This window comes from Sus scrofa, chromosome 18 (assembly GCF_000003025.6).
Source record: "Sus scrofa isolate TJ Tabasco breed Duroc chromosome 18, Sscrofa11.1, whole genome shotgun sequence".
NCBI lineage: Eukaryota > Metazoa > Chordata > Mammalia > Artiodactyla > Suidae > Sus > Sus scrofa.
This window is the reverse complement of record NC_010460.4, coordinates 6,990,543-7,016,602: the sequence shown is the minus strand read 5'-3', so window position 1 is coordinate 7,016,602 and position 26,060 is coordinate 6,990,543. Positions and strand designations below refer to the sequence as shown.

The 26,060-nt window shown below is 45.5% G+C and overlaps 1 protein-coding gene and 1 long non-coding RNA gene across 2 annotated transcripts in view; one reads left to right on the top strand and one right to left on the bottom strand.

Annotated features, from left to right (window-relative positions):
* Positions 1–17,437, bottom strand: part of LOC106508196 — a 45,033-nt gene extending 27,596 nt beyond the window's left edge. The window contains exon 1 of the long non-coding RNA XR_001304823.2: positions 17,238–17,437. This is a non-coding gene — a long non-coding RNA (uncharacterized LOC106508196). The remainder of the gene's footprint in view (positions 1–17,237) is intronic.
* Positions 17,535–23,980, top strand: GSTK1 (glutathione S-transferase kappa 1). The gene is given in 8 exon segments (NM_001315574.1): positions 17,535–17,751; positions 18,268–18,349; positions 18,538–18,666; positions 18,971–19,071; positions 19,353–19,388; positions 21,596–21,712; positions 22,353–22,446; positions 22,833–23,980. Coding segments are annotated over 8 exon segments (681 nt in total). The 5' UTR covers positions 17,535–17,679; the 3' UTR covers positions 22,883–23,980.

Below are 26,060 nucleotides of genomic sequence, written 5' to 3'. Positions count from 1 at the left end.
AACTCCTTACATTTATATTCTTGACTAAGATTTGCTCAACTTTATGTGAGATTTATCTTAACATACAAAAGTGAAGTATTTCCAAATACTGCTAGACATGGCTTTAGCTTTTTTTTTTTTTTTGCACCACACCTGTGGCATGAGGAAGTTCCCCAGCCAGGGATCAAACCTATGCCAAAGTAGCAATCACAGCCACAGCAGTGACAATGCCAGATCCTTCACTGGCTGAGCCACCAGGGAACTCCATGGCCTTAACCTTTGTGTGAACTAATCAAACTGTTAAGTGACCAAAATACCTTTGACTTTGCAGTTTACCTTATAATGAGTTATTTAAATAATTAATTCCTATATCAAAATCTAATCCTAAAAGTGCCAATAAAATTTAATTTTGGCACTGATTACACTGATTGTACCTGACCACAGAAATTTTGCCTTTGTTTTCTGTTTTCAAAGGCTAAGTCACTGAAGAACGTGTCTGGCAAGTCCTGATCTGAAGCGGTCATTCTAAGAAATCAAACGCTATGGCCTGAGTCCCCATTCTGTCTGGTCTCCCACGTCACAAGACACCGTGACCATCCCCTTTTAAAACTCTCCACTCTTGGGAGTTACGCTGTGGCGCAGCGGAAACGAATCCGACTAGGAACCATGAGGTTGCGGGTCCAATTCCCGGCCTTTCTCAGTGAGTTAAGGATCCAGCATTGCTGTGAGCTGTGGTGTAGCTCACAGACGCGGCTTGGATCTTTCATTGCTATGGCTGTGGTGTAGGTCGGCAGCTACAGCTCTGATTCAACCCCTAGCCTGGGAATCTCCATATGCCATGGGTGCGGCCCTAAAAAGACAAAAAAGACAAAAAAAAACTTTCCACCCTTGGCTTCAAGATCTGTTCAGCTGCCTGGTTTTCCTCCTGTTTCCTTATTCATCAAAGCCCTCCAAGCACAGAACACACTCACTGTTTGCATACTTCGTTTCCACTGCTAAGGTGACCAACCAACCAGGTTCCAAAACTCAAAAGTCCTGCATCTCAGAAAACCCTCAGATCTGGGCCAACCCAGAGCAATTGGTCACGCCTGCATCACCAAGGCTACATTCAGATTTCAAGCGTTACCTTTCAAGGACAGTCATGATGTTCTCTCCAGGTCTCTTCCCTTGGGAGCAGATATACAGAGGTGAACTTGGAACACACGCACATCTGCCTCCCGCACCTTCCTGTTACCCACATCTTCAGGCCCTGCACACTGCATCTCAGACCTACCTTTGCTGACAGATCTTGATGCTTTATTTTATTCTCTTTAACATAATCATTTACAGGGCCCAATAGCTTGGTCCTCTTTTTATTTTTATCTTCATTTTATTTTATTTTTTGCTTTTTAGGGCCGCACCCACGGCATATGGAGGTTCCCAGGCTAGGGGGCAAATCGGAGCTACAGCTGCCGGCCCACACCACCGACACAGCAACGTGGGATCCGAGCCGCGTTTGGGACCTACACCCAGCTCACAGCAACAGGATCCTTAACCCACTGAGGGAGGCCAGGGATCGCACCCACGACCTCATGGTTCCTAGTTGGATTCCTTTCCGCTGGGCCACGACAGGAACTCTGGTCCTCTTTTTAACTATGGAAAGTTTCCAACAGACAGAGCAGTAGGGAAATAAGAAGATCCTCTATGTAGCACAGCCTCAAGGACAATCACCACGTTGCCAGTACTGCCTATTGAAAGCTTTTGAGTAGGGTTATTCTACGATTCAAATATTCCTAGTAGTTTTTGCCCCCAAAAAATTATGGGTTCTAAAAGTACGAAATTGTAGCGACTTTGTGTCATTTCTCCTAAAAGCCATGGCCATTCTCCGTCTGTGATCTGATCGCCTTCAAACTGGCACCCATGTGTTTTTCTCTGAATTCTTGCTCTTCCAAATCTACTTTGCCCATCCCACCAATGGTTAAGTGGGCCCAGATGGATTTAGCTTAAGTTCCTCTAGAAACAGTTCTGCTTGTTTTGTCTGACTCCTCTGTCTCTTTGGCCATTTGTGATGTGTGCTCAGCAACACAGGCCCTGCAACTGTTCTATTTTCTTATCTCAGAAAGCAGCTGAGCACTTTGATAAGTTTTTCTTCATTTTAAGGAGTTCTACATTAGTTATAAAAATACCTGTTTCTGTTCTCATACCAAAAAAAAAAAAAATCAAGAAGCAAAGTCTTAAAAATCTCTGTATTTTTTTTTTAACAAAACTAGGTTTTCATTAGTTCCCAAATCTCTTTTCCAGTTTTCCCAAAGAAAACTTAAGGATATATCTTTGACTTCTCAGACATTCTCACCCGGGGTGTATTGGCAAATTGGTTCTCTGGAGAAGAAAGAGAGAAAAAGGAAGGAAGGAAGGAAAAAATCTCTGTAGTGTACTATTTTCTAATTCCCACTGTGTGAGTTCCTCCACCATGATGGAATTTGAACTACCAACCAGACGTCCCTGGAAGGGCCGTGTGGAAGAGATGCACACCACCCATGCCCTCTTGCCAGAAGGCACCAAGTCCACCACAACACCCTCTCTTCCTCTCAGGCAAAATAGCAGAAGGATTGAACATACTGATTTCAGAGCCACAGAGCCCAGATTTCAACACAACACTGGCTCAGTGACCTTGGGCAAGTTGCCTAACTCCTCTGAGCCTCAATTTCATCATCTTTAAAATAGGGGTAATAAATGGTTCTGTCTCACGGGGCTACTGTCATAACGTGCACTTAGAACAGTGCCTCGCAAGCTGTAGACAATGTGTAACACATTTCCTGTTATTACTTGGGCTCCAAAATCAAAGGGTGTTATATGAACTTATGGTCACTAGAGGGCAACCTCCTCATTTCTGTAGCACAAACCCTCTCCCGAGAGGGTGAGGGTTGCAACTCAGAGTTCAACAAGGCCTTAATTCCATCACAGAAAGGAACTGGCAAAATTTTCCCCTGTCCTCTTGCAGTTTAAGCATCATATTCTCCTTTGAAAATCCATTAGGAACCCAGCTATTGACCTTTGAGTATAGCCACCTCTAAAGCTCTAGGCAGAAGCTATTTTCAATCAAGGGTTGCTAGTCTTAGCAATGATAAGAAATAAAACCAAAGCCACACTTGTCCCTGTTACAGAAGGGGTTACACCCCTGATATCTGCTCTCCTCTCTCAAAAGAAGACCAGATGGCTTCAAATGTGGCCTCCATTATCACACCACTCCATTCCCAGCCCAGAAAGAAGAATATAAATCAGCTGAGCAACAGTTCAATTCTATAAAGATTGACTGAGCCACTATGTATGTGAGATACCATGCCAGGCAGTAAGGGTAGAAAGGTAAATATGGAGTTCCCATCGTGGCTCAGTGATTAACGAACCCGACTAGCATCCATAAGGACGTGGGTTTGATCCCTGGCCTCACTCAGTGGGTTAAGGATCCCGAGTTGCTGTAGCTGTGGTGTAGTCTGGTGGCTACAGCTCCTATTTGACCCCTAGCCTGGGAATCTCCATATGCCATGGGTGCAGCCATAGAAAGACAAAAAAAAAAAAAAAAAAAAAAAAAAAAAAAGAAAGAAAAGAAAGGTAAATAAGAATCATATAAAAGCAAGGAACTTACCTATCAACAAATCTACTAGATCTTTCCAGAAATAAGATAATTTTTTAATAGACTTGACAACTGACTTCTAAAACTTACATAGAAGAGTAAAGGCATCTACTAGGTAGTAAGGCATACTAACCTCTACTAGATATTAAGGCAATCTACTAAGTTAACAGACTAACAGAACAGGAAAATGAGCATTAAAAAGGATGCATTTATCCATGGGCACTTAAGACAAAATTTCAGCCACATATAAGGGGGGCAAAGGGCAGATTATCCACTAAATGGTACTTGGAATGAGGCTGTTTGGAAGAAAATAAAGTTGGATTAGAAGGTAAATACAAATGGGTAAAAGACCTAAATATGGAAAGTAAAATTATATGATTAATAGAAGAGAATATAAAATAATTTTGTGACTAAAGGGTAGAGAATCTTATTAAACAAGCTCCTGAAAGCTCAAATATTGATTGGCATTCCATTCAATGAAAGTCACAGATGACACAAGTCAAGGAGGAGACATTTACAATGTGGAGACCACTAGCTAGACTACACAGGAAAAACTGGGGTGCGCACACACAAACACACAAATAGGCAGAGGAGGCTCTGAAGGACGACAGGAGATGGACTCACCCGCACTTGTAACCAGAAATATCCAAATTAAAACAATAATAAGATACTATCTCAGGGAGTTCCCATTGCGACACAGCAGAAACGAATCCAGCTAGTATCCATGAGGATGAGGGTTCCATCCCTGGCCTCGCCCAGTGGGTAGGGGAGCTGTGGTGTAGGTCACAGATGAGGTGCGGACCCTGCGTGGCTGTGTCCATGGTGTAGACCAGCAGGTGAAGGTTAATAATAAGGATAGGGAATGCTTATTATCCTCACAAGAACCCCATTGAGGTGTTCCCACCATAGCTCAGTGGTAATGCACCCAACTAGTATCCATGAAGACGAGGGTTCAATCCCTGGCCTCGCCCAGTGGGTTAAGGATCTGGTGTTGCTGTGAGCTGTGGTGTAGGTCCAAGATGTGGATCAGATCCCTTGTTACTGTGGCTGTGGTGTAGGCCAGCAGCTGCAGCTCTGATTTGGCCCTTAGCCTGGGAACTTACATATGCACCACGTGTGACTAAAAATTAAAAAGATAAAAATAAAAATAAAAAACAACAAAGATGAGGACAGATGTGTAGGATCATAGTGTCCTCTGAATTGAATGCGAATGATTAACTTAACTCTCTCTGTACCTGAGGTTAAAACACACACACACACACACACACACCTTTCTCCCTGCAGAAGCTTGCAATACAATGGGAGATTTTGCAAATTCCTATATACCATGACAAGGGCACAGTAAGAGAATATATAGGACAGTTCAAGGACCCAGGAAAGAGACATTTAGCTTAACCTGCAGGTTCACCAAGGGATTCTGGGTGACGGGAGTCTTGAGGAGCAGTAAGGTTTAGGGCTTAAGATTTGGGACAACATTGTAGGTCAACCATGCTCCAATAAAATTAAAAAAAAAAAAAGATTGGGGGCCTGAGTTAGGATCACTGTTGTGCCTCCTACCAGCCTGTATGATTTTTGGCAAGTTATACTCCCAGAGTAAGGACACCTAGGAAACACCCCTCCCTAAGAATATATTCTTAGAACTCAAAGAGCCCATCAGAACCTCACCATCACCTCAGCTCTGATCGAGCCTCTCTCAAGACAGTTCGTATCTCTTTAAGAACCATGCCTCCAACTGCATTTGTCAAGCATGTGTACATTAACCTAAGGGCATAAAAAATGCATCTCCTCACTGATTTGTGTAGAGCATTCAGCGAGGGGGCTGTGGTGTTCTTTTGCAATCCTCAACAAAGGAAAGCAGCAGACATATCATATCAAGGGGTGATCATATCTTGAAAGCAGAAGGTAGTGATGACTGTGCTGCCTTTACAATCAGGAGGGGAGTTCCCATCGTGGCTCTGCGGTAGCGACCCTGACTAGGATCCATGAGGATGCAGGTTGGACCCCTGGCCCCACTCAGTGGGTTAAGGATCCAGCGTTCCCATGAGCTGTGGTGTAGGTTGCAGATGCAACTCAGATCCCACATTGCTGTGGCTGTGGCGTAGGCCAGCAGCTGTAGCTCCGATTCAACCCCTAGCCTGGGAACTTCCATATGCTTCAGGTGTGGCCCTAAAAAGCAAAATAATGAATGGAATGGAATGGAATGGAATGGAATGGAATAGAATAGAATAGAATAGAATAGAATAGAATAGAATAGAATAGAATAGAATAGAATAGTAAAAACCAGTCAGATGCAAAGGGTCTTTTGAGCCTGTGAGTGACTGAAAGTCGGCCCACATGCCATCATTGGCACATGCACTTAGGCTACCAGCTGCTGGATTAGAAACAAAATCCACCAGGCACACACACTGAGTCCGTAACTAGAATGTTATTTTGTCCTAAAGAGGTGACTCTTGGTCCAAGAAAGGGACTTAGTCCCTGGAGAGTTTACAAAACTCAATTGTAAAACACTTGCCAAGTTTGTTCATTTTTCTCACGAAAGGAACACGAAAATCAAAATAGTTGAGTGGCCTGGAATGTGCTTAGGGAATGACCTTGGAAGTAAGGAAGGAAAAGGACATCACAGACATTTTCCAGGCACAAGTCCCACGGACAGAGCTGAATGACATCTTCTCTAGCGGTTTTGAAACCAAAATCTGGTCAGGGAAAGAGACAAGGTGCATTCTTTGAAACCGAGAACAGTTTCCCACCCAGGAAGTGGCCACCCAAGTTTAGGGACAACCTGTTCACCCACAGACGTGTACGCAAATACTCCTGGCAGCATCGTTTCTAATGGCCAACAACTGCAGATAATCCAAATGCCCATCGCCTGGTGCGTGGACAAGCGGAACGTGGTACATCCACACAACCGGATGATTCTAATTCCTCAGAAGACAGCTAGTGACTACCTGACTTCAGAAAGTTCCCTTGTTCCAGTTTTCAGTCAATCCCCACTCCCACTCCCACTCCCAGACTCGGGAGACACCACTAATCTGCTTCCTGTCTTTGCTGAAAAATGTCATAAATGGAATCATATGATGTGGAGTCCTTTGCATCTGTTTTCTTTCCCTTAAGCATATATTTTTGTCACCACTGGGGTTGGCGCCTACTACTGGCATCTACTGGGAAGGAGCCAGGGATGCTGCTAAACATCCTGCAATGAGCAGGACAGCCCCCACCAGGAGAATGATCCCGTCCAGCACGTCACTGGTGCTGAGGCTGAGAAACCCTGCACTGGTGGAAGGAAAGTGAATCGATGAGCCCATGAATCGCTTTTCTAAATCGGAGGATTGTTCTTACTGTCCTCTCAAATCCCAAGAAAAATCTCTAAGGTATTTCAACACCCCTTCCCCCTCCATAATTTGACATTTGTTTCTCTAAAACATTATTTTGAAAGAAGTCCCCAGGATGGGAGAAATATCAGGATTATTCTGTCAGAGGCACTGCAATGCTCTGCAGAGACTGTCCCCCACTTCAGGAATGACCCCCAGCTCATTGGGGGAGGGGACAGAGGACAGTCTGCAGATAAAGCGTCACTTCAGCCAAGGTCAGGCCCTCTTCCCAGGGCAGCTCACATCCCATGAAAGGTTCATGGGGGGTGTAAAGAGCCAGCCAACTCACCCAACTCGGGAAACTCTGAAGGGCCAACCCAGCTCAAGAATTCCTCAGGGGTTGTCTGAGCCTTTGTTAAGACAGCATCACAGGAGTTCCCACCATGGCACAGCAGAAAGGAAGTATCCGTGAGGATATGGGTTCAATCCCCGGCCTCACACATGGGTCAGGAATCCAGCATTGCTGTGGCAGTGGCGTAGGCTGGCAGCGGCAGCTCTGTCACGATATGCACAAAAATAAACTCAAAATGGCTTAAAGACTTAAACACAAGGAGTTCTCATTGTGGCTCAGCGGAAACGAATCTGACTAGTGTGCATGAGGATGAAGATTCAATCCCTGGCCTCACCCAGTGGGTTAAGGATCCAGCATTGCCGTGAGCTGTGGTGTAGGTTGCAGACGAAGCTCAGAGCCCGAGTTGCTGTGGCTGTGCTATAGGCCAGCAGCTGCGGCTCCAATTCAACCCTTAGCCTGGGAACTTCCATATGCAGTGGGTACAGCCCTAAAAAGACAAAAAAAAAAAAATTAATAAATAAATTTTAAAAAGACTTAAACATAAGATATGACATCATAAAAGTCCTAAAAGAGGACATATGCAAAACATTCTCTGACATAAATCTTATAAATGTTTACTTAGGTCAGTCTCACAAGGCAATGGAAATAAAAACAAAAATCACAAATGGGACCTAGGAGTTCCCGTTGTGGCTCAGATATGACTAGTATCCATGAGGACGCAGGTTTGATCCCTGGCCTTGCTTAGCAGGTTAAGGATCCAGCGTTGCTGTGAGCTGTGGTGTAGGTCACAGATGCGGCTTGGATCTGGCATTGCTGTGGCTGTGGCGTAAGCTGGCATCTACTAGCCTGGGTACCTCCATATGACATGGGTGTGCCCCTAAAAAGATAAAAACAAACAAGCAAACAAAACAAACAAAAGAGACCTAATCAAACTGTCAAGCTTTATTGCACAGCAAAGGAAACCATAAAAAAACAAAAACAAAACGAAAACAAAACCTACAGAATGGGAGAAAATAGTTGCAGATGATGCAACTGACAAGGGATTAATCTCCAAAATATACAAACAACTCACACAACTCAAAAAAAAAATCAAAAATTAGCAGAAGACTCAAATAGACATTTCTCCAAAGAAAACACACAGATGGTCAGTAGGCGCATGAAAAAAAGCACTCAACATCACTAATTAATAGAGAAATGCAAACCAAAACTACATGAGGTACCACCGGACACCAGTCAGAATGGCCATCCTTAATAAATCCACAAATTACAAATACTGGAGAGGGTAAGGAAAAAAGGGAACCCTCCTACACTGTTGGTGGGAATGTAAATTGGTACAGCCATTATGGAAAACAGTATGGAGGTTCCTCAGAAAACTAAATATAGAACCACCATAAAATATAGCAATCCCACTCCTGGGCATATATCCAGACAAAACTTTCATTCAACACATGCACTCCTATGTTCATTGCAGCACTATTCACAATAGCCAAGACATGGAAACACCCTACATGTCCATCAACAGATGAATGGATTAAGAAGATGTGGTACATATACACAACAGAATATTACTCTGGCATAAAAATGAACAAAATAATGCCATTTGCAGTTACATGGATGAAACTAGAGATTCTCATTATAAGTGAAATAAAGTCAGAAAGAGAAAGACAAATACCGTATATCACTTCTATGTGGAATCCAATATGGCACAAATGAACCTATCTACGAAATAGAAACAGACTCACAAACATAGAGAATAGACTTGTGGTTGCCAAGGGGGTGGGGGGTGGGAGTGGGATGGACTGGGAGTTTGGGGTTAGTAGCTGCAAACTGTCACATTTAGAATGGATAAGCGGAGTTCCCGTCGTGGCACAGTGGTTAACGAATCCGACTAGGAACCATGAGGTTGCGGGTTCGGTCCCTGCCCTTGCTCAGTGGGTTAACGACCCGGCGTTGCCGTGAGCTGTGGTGTAGGTTGCAGACTCGGCTCGGATCCCCTGTTGCTGTGGCTCTGGCGTAGGCCGGTGGCTACAGCTCCAATTCGACCCCTAGCCTGGGAACCTCCATATGCCACGGGAGCGGCCCCAAGAAGTAGCAACAACAACAACAAAAAAACAAAAGACAAAAAAAAAAAAAAAAAAAAAAAAAGAATGGATAAGCAATGAGATCCTGCTGTACAGCACAGGGAACTATATCCAATGTCTGGAGATAGAACATGATGGAAGATAACAAGAAAAAGAACGTAATATATACATCACTGGGTCACTCTGCTGTACAGAAGAAATTGGCACAACATTGTAAATCAATTATATTTTACTAAAAAAAATTAAATAAATAAGCAAAATAGGAGTTCCCATCACGGCGCAGCAGAAACGAATCCGACTAGGAACCATGAGGTTGCAGATTCGATCCCTGGCCTCGAACAGTGGGCTGAGGATCCAGTGTTGCCGTGAGATGGGGTATAGACTGCAGACGTGGCTCAGATCTGGTGCTGCTGTGGCTGTGGTGTAGGCCAGTGGCTACAACTCCAATTGGACCCCTAGCCTGGGATCTTCCATATGCCCGAGTGTGGCCCTGAAAAGACAATAAACAAACAAACAAATAAACAAAATATGTGCAGTTTATCACCTATCAGTTATACCTCAAAAAAACTATTTTAGAAAGAAGAAAAGGGAGGGATTCCCATGTGGTGCAGCAGGTTAAGGATCTGGCTTTGTCACTGCAGTGGCTCGGGTTGCTGTTGTGGCACAGCTTTTGATTCCTGGCGCAGGAACTCCCACACATGCCGTGGGTGCAGCCAAAAAAAAAATTTTTAATTTTAAAAATTCCTAACATAGCTATTTTCATTTTTTCCTCTTTGTGGGTTTTGTGCACATGTCCAACATGTACCTAGTTTACAATGGTGTAATGATACCGTATATTAACTGTTCTCAGCTGTGATGCTGTCACGCTGGTGTGTCCTGATGTTCCAACTGCAAGATGTACCAACTAAATTTGTTCTTGATCATATTTCAAATACCCGGTTGGGGGTTCCCACTGTGGCTCAATGAGTTAAGAACCCGACTTGGTATTCACGAGGATGTGGGTTCAATCCCTGGTCTCGCTCACTGGGTTAAGGAGCTGATGTTGCGGCAAGGGCTGTGGCATAGGTTGCAGGTGCAGCTCCAATTTGACCCCTGGCCTGGGAACTTCCATATGCCACAGGTGTGGCCATGAAAATAAGTAAATAAGCAAATAAACAAACACAAATACATAAATAACATACCTGGTTTGCCAAGGTTTACCTCTTTTACTATATTATAGCATATCTAAGATTAGAACCACTATAATGTCAACTTGTATCTCTCTGCATATCGGCATGCTTTCTTACGTGCAAATACTAGCAGGCAGAATTTCACATAACCCTTGGCACATCCTTAGGAAAATGTCAGGCACTGAGGACCAGTGATGTAAATACTCAGTTGTATCTTGGCAAACATTAGATCTTAAAACTGTGTCACATGCGTTGCTACATGGCCTTCATCATTGACATTTGCCTTAAATCAAAGTAAAATATAAAAATGTAAGAAATCATGTAAATAAGCCTTCTAGCAATCCCTTCCCCCCTTCTGCCAGCACAAGTTCCTGAAAATGACTTCTTTTTTTTTATTATTTCTTCCTTCTTTCCCTCTCTTTCCTTCTTTTCTGACTGTGTTTCTTTGTGGGTCAAAAATCAAAAAGTGTGAAACAGGGAGTTCCTGTTGTGGCTCAGCAATACCAAACCCAAAAGTATACATGAGGATGCTGGCAGGTTCGACCCCCTGGCCTTACTCCGTGGATTAAGGATCTGGCATCACCAAGGGCTGTGGTGTAGGTTGCAGACAAGGCTCAGACCCCGTGTTGCTGTGGCTGTGGCATAGGCTGGAGGCTGTAGCTTCCATTTGACCCCTAGCTTGGGAACTTCCATATGCCACACCTGCAGCCCTAAAAAGAAAAACGTGCAAAAAAAAAAAAAAAAGGTGTGAAACATTCTGTACAACAAAAACTCTCCCACCTGCCCTGCCTCTAATAACTAGCTTCCCTCCTCAAAGGCAACCAGTTTTATCAGTTTTTTGTCTCTCCAGCCATGAGTATCAAGGAGTGTATATGTGTTATATCCACACGCTTAGTATTTCAATTTTTTTGTTTGTTTGTTTTTAGGGCCACACTCACAGCATATGGAAGTTCCCAGGCTAAGGGTCAAAATGGAGCTACAGCTGCCAGCCTACACTACAGCTCACGGCAACGCTAGATCCTTAACCCACTGAGCAAGGCCAGGGATCAAACCCGCATCTTCATGGATACTAGTCGGGTTCATTTCCACTGCGCCACAACAGGAACTCCTAGTATTTCAACTCTTAAAAAAAAAAAAAAAACAAAAACAGAAATTATATGCACAGTTTTTTACATTTTTTTCACTTTTTAAGAAGTAGGATAACACTGATTTTTCCACAATATTATTATGCAAAGAGGACTTCCCTGGTGGCCAAGCAGTTAAGGGTTAGGCAATGTCATGGCTGTGGCTCAGGTTTGATCCCTGGCCCAGGAACTCCTGCATGCTGTGTGTGTGGCAATAATAATAATAATATGTAAAAAGTCTTTTTAACGTTGAAAATACAACAGACACTGGTGTACTGAATTAGCCCCACATCCATAACACTTAGTTTTCCTACCTTTTGCTTTGACAAACATTGCTGTAATAAATAACCTCATACTGCATGTAGAAAACATGTTTATTGTATAAATTCTTAAAATGGGAATTGCCAGGTCAAAGTGCGTGTGCATTTTTAAAACAGAAAGATAGCGCTACACTGCCCTTTAGAGTTTGTACTTAGAGGTTGCACTGATTTTCACGCCCACCACTTACATAAGACAATGACTTTCCAGGAACCCCTGCCAAGTCCCTGAGTCCTAAAATTTTTTCATCTCTGCCAACGTGATAGATGAAAACTTACCATAGTGTAATTGTAACCTGCAGTTTTCAGAAGTGTACACAAGCAGGTCTGTGTTTGAGAGCCATCAACACGTCCATTTCTGTGAATGCTCTGTTCATATCATGTGCCCACTTTTCCATGGGGCTCCTGTTCTTTTACTTTGCTGATTTTTTTAGCTCTTTCTACACTAGAAGAACTAGCTTTCTGACTATAAAATGGACCTAAATATTTTTCTCAGCTATGTTTTTAACTTACTGGATTTTGCCAAACAGATTTTTTGAATTTTATGTAATTGAATGTATAAATCTTTTCTTCTAAGCTTTCTGCCTTTGATAGTAGTTAGCAAGGCTGTTTCTACTCTCAGAATTTTTTTAAAGGTTTTTTCCTTATATTCCCTCAGGTCTTTTGTTGGTTTCCTTTTTTAGCACATAAATATTTGCTCTATCTAGAGATGTTTCTTGTGTACAGTCTTTATGAGGTATGGGCCCAGTTATATTTTGTTTAAACTTCTCAGTTGTGCCATATCATTTAATAATCCATCTTTTACTGATTTTTTTAAAAAAAACAACTTATTAAAGGATTTCTGATTTCAAATATGTAATTCCAAATTACATGATTAAAGGTCTAAGGATAGAATACATTTAATGTAAAATTTAAAAAGTACTCTTGGTATGTTACATGTTTATTTACATGTTTATTTGTACTTTTATTAGAAATTAGATAAGAAAGGAAATAGAGAAATTTTTACATCAGCCACAGGCAATTTCCCAGTAATGAAACTGATGCTTATGTGTCAGAGTGACTTAAGTTTCTTTGGGGTAGCATCCATTTTTAACGCTTAATAATCGAGTAAGCCTATTTTACTCTTTATAGCATAAAGGAACAAGTGAGAAGAATATTAATTAATATAGTTCTAAATGTCTCTTTCAATCCCATTATATTGCTCTAATAAGCTATATCTCCTTGAATATAAACTTGCATGATTGACTACAGAATATATATCTAGACAAATAGGTCACAAAATTTCACAGATTATCTGTGTTGATGCAATTTTAACATTCTAATTGTCCAACTAAACAAATCCAGGCGTTACCGCTGTGGTGCAACAGGTTCAGTGGCATCTCTGCTGCACCAGGATGCAGTTTTGATGGACCATAATGGGTTAAAGGATCCAGTGTTGCCACACCTGTGGCCAGAGGTCACAACTTCAGCTCACATCTAATCCCTGGCTGGGGAACGCCATGTGCCTTGGGCAGCCAAAAATGGAAAAGAAAAAAAAAAAAAAAAAAAGAACTCAGTGTTGTCTTTGTGGCCCTGCAGGTTTGACCCCAGGTCCAGTGCAGTGGGTTAAGGATTCTGTGTTGCTGCAACTATGGGATAGGTTGCAGCTGCAGCTCTGATTCAATCTCTAGCCCAGGAATTTTCATATGTCACAGGTGCAACCAAAACAAATAAAAAACAAACACACAAAAAAAATAAATCCAAACTGTCCAATTCCAAATTGATGCCATCGGAAAGGCAATCATACCGTGGATTAAATACAGTTTAGGGCTGTTTTGAATGTAGACAATATCACTGACTTGTGAAAGATAAAGATCTTTCTCTCCCTCCTCCAAAATTTGAAAATTACGTCATGTTTAGTTCCTCTATAAGTTTCTGTTTGCTTGGTGGACTAGTTAGGAGTTTTGTTTTTGTTTTTCGTTTTTTTTTTCGGGGGGGGTGGTTAGGGCCGCATCCATGGCATATGGAAGAAACTAGGCTAGGGATCAAATCAGAGTTTCAGCTGCCAGCCTACACCACAGCCACAGCAACGTGGGATCTGAGCCTGTCTGCAACCTACACCACAGCTCACGGCAACGCCGGATCCTTGACCCACTGAGCAGGACCAGGGATCGAACCCATATGCTCAAGGATGCTAGACAGGCTCGTTACTGCTGCATCACAATAGGAACTCCAGAAGTTCCTCTATTTGCTATTTCTGCTACTTTAAATAATCAATTTATGCCACTATTTCTAATCCCAACAATCAGTAGGTAAGCACTCCTCTCAGCAAAGAGAAACTAATTGTGCACAGAAGTGTACATTTTTTTTGGTTGTTGTTCTCACTCCATGTTATCCACAACAGGGCCCAATCTAATAATAACAAAAAACAACAATAATAACAGGGTATGGAGACAAGATGTAGAGACTCAGATCAATCTTCACCATTCTATGACTCAAATACCCATGAGTCCATGGTGCTTTATTTATTTATTTATTTGTCTTTTCCAGGGCTGCACCCGAGGCATATGGAGGTTCCCAGGCTAGGGGTCTAATCGGAGCTATAGCTGCCGGCCTACACCACAGCCACAGCAACGCGGGATCCAAGCCGCGTCTGCAAACTACACCACCAAGCTCACGGCAACGCCAGATCCTTAACCCACTGAGCAAGGCCAGTGATCGAACCTGCAACCTCATGATTCTTAGTTGGATTTCTTAACCACTGCGCCATGACGGGAACTCCGAGTCCACAGTGCTTTAAGTGAGTGAATGAATGAATGAATAGATAAATAAATAAATGGTACCATTCTCCTTTCCGAAGAATTCTAGTAAAGGCAGAAATAGAAAATCACCATTAGAACATCACAGGCAAGATCCACTGATGACTGCTAAGAGCAGTAAATGAAAGTTTAAGGGAGAACAGGCTTATGCCTCAAATATCTCCCCCCCAAATATGTCTTAATTACTGTAAGGTTTTAACAAATGTCCACAGATTCTTCGATGTTCTTCCCTCCAGAAGGTGGGTTTAATCTACTCACCCCCTTCCCCTACCCTGAGATTCGGCTGCACCTAGTGACTCCCTTCCAAGGACTGGGGTCTGGAAGGGGGGACACAGTGATCACGAGTGACCAAGTGGTCACGGTCAGCATCACTGGTAATAAGTCAGGTTTATGTCAGGAACGGCCTGACTGAAGTGGAGGAGAGGGGCATTTCACTTTTGTGGTACACTTTCCCAAAATCCATAACCCCAGCCTGGGCAAGAGAAAACATCAAACCCAAACCAAAATACTTGCCCAATGCTTTTGCAAAGTGTCAAGATCATAAAATATAAGAAAAAGCCAAAAACGTGCACAGATAGGATTAGACTCAAGAGACATGACATCTAAATGCGATGTGGGGAGTTCCCATCATGGCTCAGCAGTAATTAAAACCGACTAAGATCCGTGAAGATGCAGGTTCGATCCTTGGCCTCGTTCAGTGGGTTAAGGATCTGGTGTTGCCATGAGCTATGGTGTATGTTGTAGATGCGGCTTGGATCCCAAGTTGTTGTGGCTGTGGTGTAGGCCAGCAGCTGTAGCTCCAATTGGACCCCTAGCCTGGGAACTTCCATATGCTGTGGGTTCAGCCCTAAAAAGCAAAAAAAAAAAAAAAAAAAAAAGAAGAAGAAGAAGAAAATAAATGCTGTATAGTATCCTGGACTGGATCCTGGAACAGAGAAAGGTCATTAGTGAAAAAATGGTGAAATAGGAATGAAGTCTGTAATCCAGTTAATTTCCCAGTTTTGATAGTTATATATGCACAAAATGTTCACATTAGGAGAAGCTGGATGAGGGAAATGCAGAAACTCTTTGTACTCCCTGTGTATCTCTTCTGTAAGTCTAAAATGATTTCCAGATATAAAGGTTTTAAAATAAAAGTGATGATCAACTTTTAAAATCTTATGACCAAGCTAAATTAGCTCTTAGATACTTTTAAACTAACACTGTTGAAGAAAAACAAAGTACAGTTTTTTAATGTCAATAATTTAGTTTCACTGATCATCATGCAATTAGTTTAATGTGAAAGTGGGTGAAGATAACATCATTTCTCATTCCATTTTATATGTTCTGTGTAAAAGTTTAAAGGTTTACACTGTATCCTTGTATTCTGATGGTCTTAGGGTTTTTTTTGTTTTGTTTTGTTTTGTTTGTCTTTTGTTGTTGTTGTTGTTGCTATTTCTTGGGCCGCTCCCGCGGCATATGGAGGTTCCCAGGCCAGGGGTTGAATCGGAGCTGTAGCCACCGGCCTACGCCAGAGCCACAGCAACGCGGGATCTGAGCTGCGTCTGCGACCTACACCACAGCTCATGGCAACGCCGGATCGTTAACCCACTGAGCAAGGGCAGGGACCGAACCCGCAACCTCATGGTTCCTAGTTGGATTCAGTTAACCACTGCGCCATGACGGGAACTCCCTAGGGTTGTTTTTCAATGCATACAAATGAGTGGAATCTTTGTAAGTTTTCCAATTCATAAAATTAGTAATATTAAGAATAATTTAATAAAATTAAATGGAATTTTTAAACTTGTTTCTTTGCAATAAATGTAATTCAAGTACAAGACAATATGACAGGAGTTCCTGCCGTGGCGCAGTGGTTAAGGAATCCGACTAGGAACCATGAGGTTGCAGGTTCGATCCCTGGCCTTGCTCAGTGGGTTAAGGATCCGGTGTTCCCGTGAGCTGTGGTGTAGGCTGCAGACGTGGCTCAGATCCCCTGTTGCTGTGGCTCTGATGTAGGCCGGCGGCTACAGCTCTGATTCGACCCCTAGCCTGGGAACCTCCATATGCGGGAATCTCCATATGCCCCGGGAGCGGCCCTAGAAAAGCCAAAAAAAAAAAAAAGAAGACAATATGACATATTTACAAGTACGAAGACAACAGACTATTCCTCATTATCCCTCCAATTACCGCTGCAGTAAGGTATCCTCTCCTTCGTTCAGAATATATTGGTTATCAAATATACTCCAGACATTGTGCTAAACTCTTGAGAAATACAAAAAAAATTATCATTGGGTCACTTCTTACTCTGCCCAGTCCCAGAAAGTCTTGCAATTGCCAAGTAACACTAAAAGCTGAGGTGAATCGTAATCCTTTCACTCCCCACAAGCCTGAATAAGGCAGTGTTATTATTATGTAAACCCTATTTTTATGCCTATGTTTACGAGAGAGGAGGCCACTGCGGTTCAGAGAGGTCAACGGGCTTGCCAGAGGCTCACAGCTAAGTGAGAGGCCAGCACTCACCCTTAAACTACGTCCGTTTGCCCCGGACTCCACTGCAGGGCAGGGCGGTGACCGTGAGGTGCTTGGGTCACCACACCGGCGCGCTCCGCAGGGGATATCCTCTCACCCTCGCCTCCCGGGCGCTCTCCGCTTTTCCAGGGCACCCCACAGCCAGCCCGACTCTGCCCGCTGCGGGCTGCGCGGCCAGGGCGGGGCGGGCGAGGCGGGGCGGGGCTGTCCCCCGAGCCGGGGGCGGGGCTCCGGGGAAGGATGGGCGGGGCGGGGCGGATGGGCGGGGCGGGGCCTGACCCCGGGGAGGCCGGGAATCGGGGCGGGGCCGAAGGTGGGGCCCGTCCTCACTCTGCGCCTGGAGCCGCGGCCTGGACGCTGCGCGCAGGAGAAAGGGAACGATCAACGCTCGGCTTGCTGGGCCGCGCTTGCTTCTCAGTTGTCCGGCTGCAGCATGGGGCCTCTCCCGCGGACCGTGGAGCTTTTCTACGATGTGCTGTCCCCCTACTCCTGGCTGGCCTTCGAGGTGACGCCTGGGGAGCCGCTTCAGCCGGGGCTTGGAGAGCAGAGGGAAGGGCGAGCTTGGGGCGCGGGAACCGCAGTCTTGTGAAACTCCTGGCTCTGCCCGGCGCGTTTAAGACACGTTGATAGAGCCAGGGCTGAAGGTCACTGTGTCGGTAAACAGGATACGATCGCTGGCTCCAGGGAGAGCCCTTATATTCTAAAGTAGGGGTTTCCTACAGTGAAAGAGGAACAGCTCCAGAGAATGTAGGAGAAATCCATGGCACCGCCACTTCTTAGCCCTCAGATGTCAGTTTTGCGGGGTAGCGTGCAGAACAGATAAAAACTGTCCACAAAGATCCTGGGATGGATTTCTAGGCGTAGAGAGTTTTGCCATTTCAAACCAAGCACTTTAGGGCCTCCTCCTAAGCCCTTCCCTGCACGTGTAGCCTCTGGCTGGTCATTACTACGAACCTTTCCCTTCCCTCAGCCTTTTTCACTGCCCATCTTTCACTCTCCATCTTCGCCTCCTCTCCTGCAGATCCTGTGCCGGTACAAGAACATCTGGAATGTCAACCTGCAGCTGTGCCCAAGCTTAATTGCAGGGATCTTAAAAGACAGCGGTAGGAAGGCGTTTTCTCCAAGGATTTGAGGGAAGACTGACTTCAGAGACCCATAGGCGCTACCACTGGAGTTTCATATTGGTGGCAGCAGCCAGTAATATGCCCTCTGCCCAAAGCCTGGGAAGGAGTCCCCCGGGCCTGGGACTCTTAGGTGTCTCTTACCAGTGAGCCTAACTGTCCATTTTCAGGAAACCAGCCACCAGCTATGCTTCCCCGCAAAGCTGTGTACATGAAAGAGGACATTAAGCGACTGGGACACCATCTCCAGGTTCCCATCCACTTCCCCAAGGATTTCTTCTCTACAATCCTTGGAAAAGGTGAAAAACATGGGATATAGATGGGGCATCAAGTGGGGAGGAGTAGATTTGGAGATCGCAAGGCTGGGAAGAAGAGGCTTAGGTGCTACGTTAAGTGCAACAAACCTTGGGAAAACTCAGGATAAGAGTTGAGCGAGGTTGTGGGGACGTAAGGACAGGAAGAACAGGACTAATCAGTTCCCAGAAACTTGGGTGGGGGGCTGAGGGCAATGGCGCACTGCAGGGTGTCAGGTGCAGGAAAGAGCTGGTCTTCCATGGGAAGCAGGCTAGGAGGGCCCTACTTCTGAGGGCCTCTGCCCCACAGGAAGTTTGACAGCCATGCGCTTCCTCACCACCGTGAAACTGGAGCACCCCGAGATGCTGGAGAAAGTGTCCAGGGAACTGTGGATGCGCGTCTGGTCACGGGTGAGCGCAGGGCTCTGGGAACCCACGTGCGAGGATACCCAGTGTGACTTGGTGACCTTCCCCTAGGTCCTGCCCTCCGCGTTGTTCCCTGACCTGGTGCCCTCTGGGTCCTGCCCTCCGCGTTGTTCCCTGACCTGGTGCCCTCTGGGTCCTGCCCTCCCTGTTGTTCCCTGACCTGGTGCCCACTAGGTCCTGCCCTCCGCCTTGTTCCCTGACCTGGTGCCCTCCATCACACCCCTCACTCACCACCCCCCTCATACCAAGTGTCCTCTTCTTCCCAGGACGAAGACATCACAGAGCCCCAGAGCGTCCTGGCCGTGAGTGTCCCCTCTCATGGGGAATCTGAGTACACTTGGCATTGGGTGCAGAGAGGACAAGGTTTTCTTACTGGGTGGACGAGGTCATAGTTATTTGGGGAGGAAGGATGTTTGAGAGGCCAAATCACCAAAGCATTGGAACTAAGGACTCTTGAAAGAATATTTCATGGTTGAAAGAGGAAGTGCAGAATTCTCCCTGGGTAGCATGTATTTGATGAAAGAACTTAGTGGCAGAGAGGGAATAATTGTTGGCACCTGCCAATGGGAAGACATGAAGTATTGGCAAGTCTTGGCCTCAGGACTCCAACACAAACCTCACCAAGATATCTGGAGTGGAAAGCAGAAAATTAAAAAAAAAACAGGCTTTAAAAAGACAAAAAGAGATAACAGACTCAAGTAGAATTATTCAGAAGCCTCGATGAGAAAAATGGAAATAGCTCAAAATATTAAATGTGTGCCAGCCATAGATGGAGGTATAAAAAGTGAGTTTTTTGGAGTTCCCATTGTGGCTCAGCGATAACGAACCTGACTGGTATCCATGAGGACTCGAGTTCAATCCCTGGCCTTGCTCAGTTGGTTAAGTATCTGGCGTTGCGGTGAGCTGTGGTGTCAAGTCTCAGATGTGGCTCAGATCTGGTGTGGCTGTGGCCTAGGCTGGCAGCTGCAGCTCCAATTTGACCTGCTAGGGAACTTCCATGTGCTATGCCACAGGTGCAGTCCTAAAAATAAAAAATAAGAAGTTTTTCTTCAGGATTACATCAGGAAATTCAACATATCTTTTCCTTAAGTTGACAGGAGATAATTGAGCCATATTCAAATTTAATATATGAAATGACAAGTTACAAAAAAGTTAAAACATTCAAAGCACACCCAATATCTCCTCCAGAGGATGTATTCCTGTAAAAGTTTACACGCAGGCTTGCTTTTTCACCTCATATTTAACCATCATTTTCCATGCATTTAAAACTCTTGGAGAGGGAGTTCCCGTCGTGGCTCAGTGGTTAACGAATCCGACTAGGGACCATGAGGTTGCGGGTTCGATCCCTGGCCTCACTCAGTGGGTTAAGGATCCGGCATTGCCGTGAGCTGTGGTGTAGGTCGCAGACGCGGCTCGTATCTGGCGTGGCTGTGGCTGTGGTGTAGGCTTGTGGCTACAGCTCCGATTTGACCCCTAGCCTGGGAACCTCCATGTGCTATGGAAGCGGCCCTAGAAAAGGCCAAAATACAAAAATAAAACAAAATAATACAATACAATACAATAAAAAAGTCACCTGGGCACCACTGCCCAGAAATTCCAATGTCACTGTTCTTGGAGTCGACGTGCAAACTGGGATTTTCAAAAGCTCCCCCCACGGGAAGATTCTAATATGTGCAGCCAAAGTTGAGAACCACCGATCCCCAAAAATCCCAAACTGAAGCCACTGACGTTCTCTTGAGGCCAGGCAGGTGGCTGCAGCCGTGGGCCCTGTCAAAAGTCCTCAGAAAATTCTGTAGGAATTAGAGCCCAGCCCTTGATGCAGGAACTGTGAGAAGCAGGAAGGCAAGAGCCCTGGATAGGTTGTTTGTTTGTTTGTCTGTTTTTTATCTTTTTAGGGCTGCACCTATGGCACATGGAGGTTCCCAGGCTAGGGTTCAAATAGAAGCTATAGCTGTTGGCCTGTGCCACAGCAATGCCAGATCTGAGCCAGGTCGTTGACCTACACCTCAGCTCACAGCAACCTCAGGTCCTTAACCCACTGAGCAGGGCCAGGGATCAACCCCGCATCCTCATGGGTACTAGTTGGGTTTGTGACCCCTGAACCACAAGGGCAACTCCAAGAACCCGGGACTTAATGCCAGGTGACTGGGAGTCTAGCACGTCTCTGCTACTGACAGCTCTTCAGCCCCAACCAAGGCGTTTGCTGATACTGGATTCAGGCTCCTGGCCTATTAAAGAAAAGCTCTAGAAGCTGGTCTCTAAGATGCCCTCTGGCCTTAAATTTCCACAACTGTGACTCTTTGTCACCTGCTCTTTCCACTAATCTCAATATTTTGAAGGAAAACAAAAAACACAGCCCCTCTTGGCAAGGAAAGACCTCTACTCATGGGTGGATAAAGGCACTGCCAGGATAATGTGGGGGCCGAAAATAAAAATACCAGCGTTTTCCCCCGGGACCCCCGGCCCTGCTAATGCAGACACGGTTCTGTTCCCTGCTGTGTCCCTTCAGGCGGCAGAGAAGGCCGGCATGTCCACAGGACAGGCCCGAGGACTCCTGGAAAGGGTCTCAACACCAGAGGTGAAGAACCAGCTCAAGGAGACCACTGAGGCGGCCTGCAAATATGGGGTGAGCAGCTCCTTGCTGAGTCCCCATCCCCAGTGCTGAGACAGAGTCTCGGCTCGGTCCCCACGCCCCTGTCCAAAAGCTGCTACCCAACGTGAGTCCTCTGTCTCTCCCCGACCACCCTCCTCCTCGCGCATCCTTTTCCTGAGCCCCAGAAAGGAAGGGAAGGAGGAGGATGGCAAGGGAAAGAGAAAATGCTCCTTAGAGCCCTGGAGCCTCTTATCAGACACCTCTGGCTGTTTCGTATCTACGACCTCAGACCAGTAATGACTTGCCGCCTTCAGCCGCACTCCAATAAACACCTGCTCCAGGAGTTCCCATCATGGTGCAGCGGAAACAAATCCGACTAGGAACCATGAGGTTGTGGGTGTGATCCCTGGCCTCGTTCAGTGGGTTAAGGATCTGGCGTTGCTGTGAGCTGTGGTGTACGTTGCAGACACTGTTCGGATCCTGCGTTGCTGTGGCTGTGGCTCAGGCTGGCAGCTACAGCTCTGATTAGACCCCTAGCCTGGGAACCTCCATATGCCTCGGATGCAGCCCTAAAAGGACAAAAAACAGAAAAACAAAACAAAACAAAACAAAACAAAACAAAAAAACAGCTGCTCCAGCACTCTCCTCCCTGCACCATAACTGCTTTCTCTAGGCCTTTGGGCTGCCCATCACTGTGGCTCACCTGGATGACAAAACACACATGCTCTTTGGCTCTGACCGGATGGAGCTGCTGGCACACCTGCTGGGTAAGTTACAGGTTCATGCTGAGCGGCCTTTGACCCCACCCCTGTGTTCTATCAGTTGTCCCAGAAGGATGGACTCAGAATTTTTTTTAAAAATGCACTGCGTGCTTCCAGTGCTGAAGCCTCATACTAGAATTTTTTTTTAAAATGCACTGCGTGCTTCCAGTGCTGAAGCCTCATACTAGAATTTTTTTTAAAAATGCACTGCGTGCTTCCAGTGCTGAAGCCTCATACTGACATAGGTGTGCTTGAGGTAGAATGAGAAAGGGCCACCTTCTCCCGGAGAAGAGAAGGGAGCCTTCTGTATTTTAAGTCAGGCAGAGCTCTTCTAGAAAACCTCAGGGGGCTCGTGAGGCCAGCCTCTGTCATACGTGGCTTTCTCTATCCAGGCGAGAAGTGGATGGGCCCTGTGCCTCCAGCTGTAAATGCCAGACTTTAAGGAAGCAAAGCTGTTGGTATAAACAGAAGACCATCTGCTTACCCCTCCAGCGCGGGGCCTGGGACTCTGCTTTCCTATCTGACAGAGTTTCCTCTGTGGCCCTGGGGGATGCCGGGGAGGGGGCTGTGTGGTACACCATCCACCGTTAGTCTCATAGCTGCTGTTACTTCAGTGCCTTATGAGAACCCCAGGCTCTGGTTCCCAAAGAATAAACCTCATGCCATTCGGGATCCTGTTTCTGGGCCTGTGTCTTTGCTGGTGTTTGTGTGTTCCTGTCCCTGCAGTCACACCTGGCCATTCTAGGTATTTGACAAGTACAGCTCACTGTGTGCTCCCAGCTCCTACCCACCGTGGGCCAGCTCATGGGGAAGGAGCACGAAGCAGTGCCTCTTTCTCTTCTACAGAAGCTTCCTGAGTCTCTCAGAGACACAAAACTAAACCAGCCAGGTTTTGTAGCTAACCAGTTTGGCACTGTCTTCTGACCAGCTGCGGTGCCTGAGATAGGGCGGCGGCCAGAAGCCCAGTGGGAGCGGAGGCTGGAGTGCAGAGCGTGACTGAGCTTGCATCCAGGTACTGAACCAGGGTCTAGCTACTCTGACCAGAAGAACCAGGCCAAGGCAGTGCAGGAAGACTGGCCAGAGCTGCCGTGGCCTGAAGAAGTTGCACATCCGCTCATAGTGCCTTCCCCTCACCTGCAAAGCAGATCCCCAGAAAGGCCCAGACCACTCTCCCTGGCCTGTGTGACCCCTGTTCCCTCCCACAGGAACCCGCAGCTGTCCCACTCCCCCAGTTATTCATCCAACGTCCCTGCTCCATCTGTGACCACTATGCAATAATCAGAATGCCTCGTGTTTTGAAAATATCTGGGAGTTCACGCTGTGGCGCAACAGGATCAGTGGCATCTTGGGAGCGCTGGGATGCGTGTTTGATCCCTTGGCCTGCAGAGTGGGTTAAGGATCTGGTGTTGGTGCAGCTGTGGCTTGGGTCTCGACTGCTGCTCGGATCCGATCCCAGGCCTAGGAACTCCACATGCCTCGGGGTGGCCAAAAATGAAAAAAATAAATAAGGGAGTTCCTGTTGTGGCTCAATGGAAACAAATCCAACTAGTATCCATGAGGACGCAGGTTCAATCCCTTCCTTGCTCAGTGGATTAAGGATCCAGCATTGCTGTGAGCTGTGCTCTAGGTTGCGGACGTGGCTCAGATCCCGCACTGCTGTGGCTGTGGTGTAGGCCAGAGGCTACAGCTCTGATTCAGCCCCTAGCCTGGGAACCTCCATATGCCAAGGGTGCAGGTCTAAAAAGACAAAAATAAATAAATAAAAATAGAGAAGGGGAGTTCCCATCGTGGCGCAGTGGTTAACGAATCCGACTAGGAACCATGAGGTTGCGGGTTCGATCCCTGGCCTTGCTCAGTGGGTTAAGGATCCGGTGTTGCCGTGAGCTGTGGTGTAGGTCACAAACGCGGCTCGGATCCTGCTTTGCTGTGGCTCTGGCGTAGGCTGGCAGCTACAGCTCTGATTAGACCCCTAGCCTGGGAACCCTCTGTGTGCTGCGGGAGTGGCCTAAGAAATGGCAAAAAAAAAAAAAAAAAAAAAAAAAAAAAAAAAAAGGCGAGAAGAGAAGGCATTAATGTATTCTGGAATAAAATATATCAAAATGTTTTCATATTATTTGTATACTTTTTAAATGATAATTTATTCTGGTAAAAAAATGCTCAAGTGAAAAAATACAAGAATTTGTAGATTCACATTTGGGTATAATCTTTCTTATTGTTTTCTAAATTTATCAACTACTTAATCCTAAATCTTATCCCAGAGTAATGTGGGATAATCTCTTATTGTAGATGCACATTTCCCATCTCTGACCACCCTTCCTTCAGAGATTCCAGCATCCTATTTCTCTAATCCACTTCCAGAATTTAATCTTCTCTGGAGGGATGAGACAATTTCTAGACAATCATTACACACGTGATCTAGAGTATAATGTCTGAACTTCTGCCAAATAAAAAATGGTTGTATTTGCTGGGGTTCTCCAAAGAAACAATCAATAAGAGTTCCTGTGGTGGGTCAGCAGTAATGATCCTGACTAGGATCCATGAGAACGTGGGTTCGATCCCTGGCATTGCTCATTGGGTTAAGGATCCAGCATTGCTGTGAGCTGTGGTGTAGATCACGGGTGCAGCTTGGATCTGGCGCAGGCAGGCACCTGCAACTCCAATTTGACCCCTAGCTTGGGAACCTCCTTATGCCGTGGATAGAGGTATAAAAAAGAAAGAGAGAGAAAGAAGAAAGGAAAGAAGAAAAGAAAAAAGAAAGAAATAGGGAGGGAGGAAGGAAGAAGTGGGGAAAGAAAGAAAAAAAATCAATTGGTTACTTGTAAATACATAGAAAGATTTATCGTGAGGTATTGACTCATGTTATTACCAAGGCTGAGAAGCGCCATCATCTCATCTGGCATCCTGCCATCTGGAGGCCCGGGAAAGCTGGTAGGGCAGTTCTAGTCCAAGTCCAAAGGCTGGACAACCAGAGGCACTATTGTCTGCGGGAAGGAGAGGATGGTTGTGTCAGTTCAAGAAGACAGTAGATTCACCCTGTCTCTGCCTCGTTCTACTGGGCCCTTAATGGACCGGATGATGAAAACCCACATTGGTAAGAACCATCCTCAGTCTGTGACTCAAATACTAATCTCTTCTGGAAACACCCTTGCAGGCGCACCCGGAAGCTATGTTTTATCAGCTCTCTGGGCATCCGTTAGCTCAGTCAAGTTGACACATAAAATTAACCATCTTGGGAGTTCTTGTTGTGGTTCAGACGTAACAAACCCGACTAGTATCCATGAGGATGTGGGTTTGATCCTTGGCCTTGCTCAGTGGGTTAAGGATCTGGCATTGCCATGAGCTGTGGTGTAGGTGGTAGACACAGCTCAGATCTGGCATTGCTGTGGCTGGGGAGTAGGTCAGTAGCTGTAGCTCCCATTTGACCCCTAGCCTGGAACTTCCATATGCCACAGGTAGGGTCCTGAAAAAAAAAAAAAGAAAGAAAAAAAGAAAGACAAAATTAACCATTTTAGCAAGAAAGGGAAAAGCCCACAAATACAACTGTATTTTTTAAAATAAAAGAACGCTCTTTTCTTCTAATTTAAACAGTGTCATCCTTATTTTTAGTTTCTTCCTCTCCT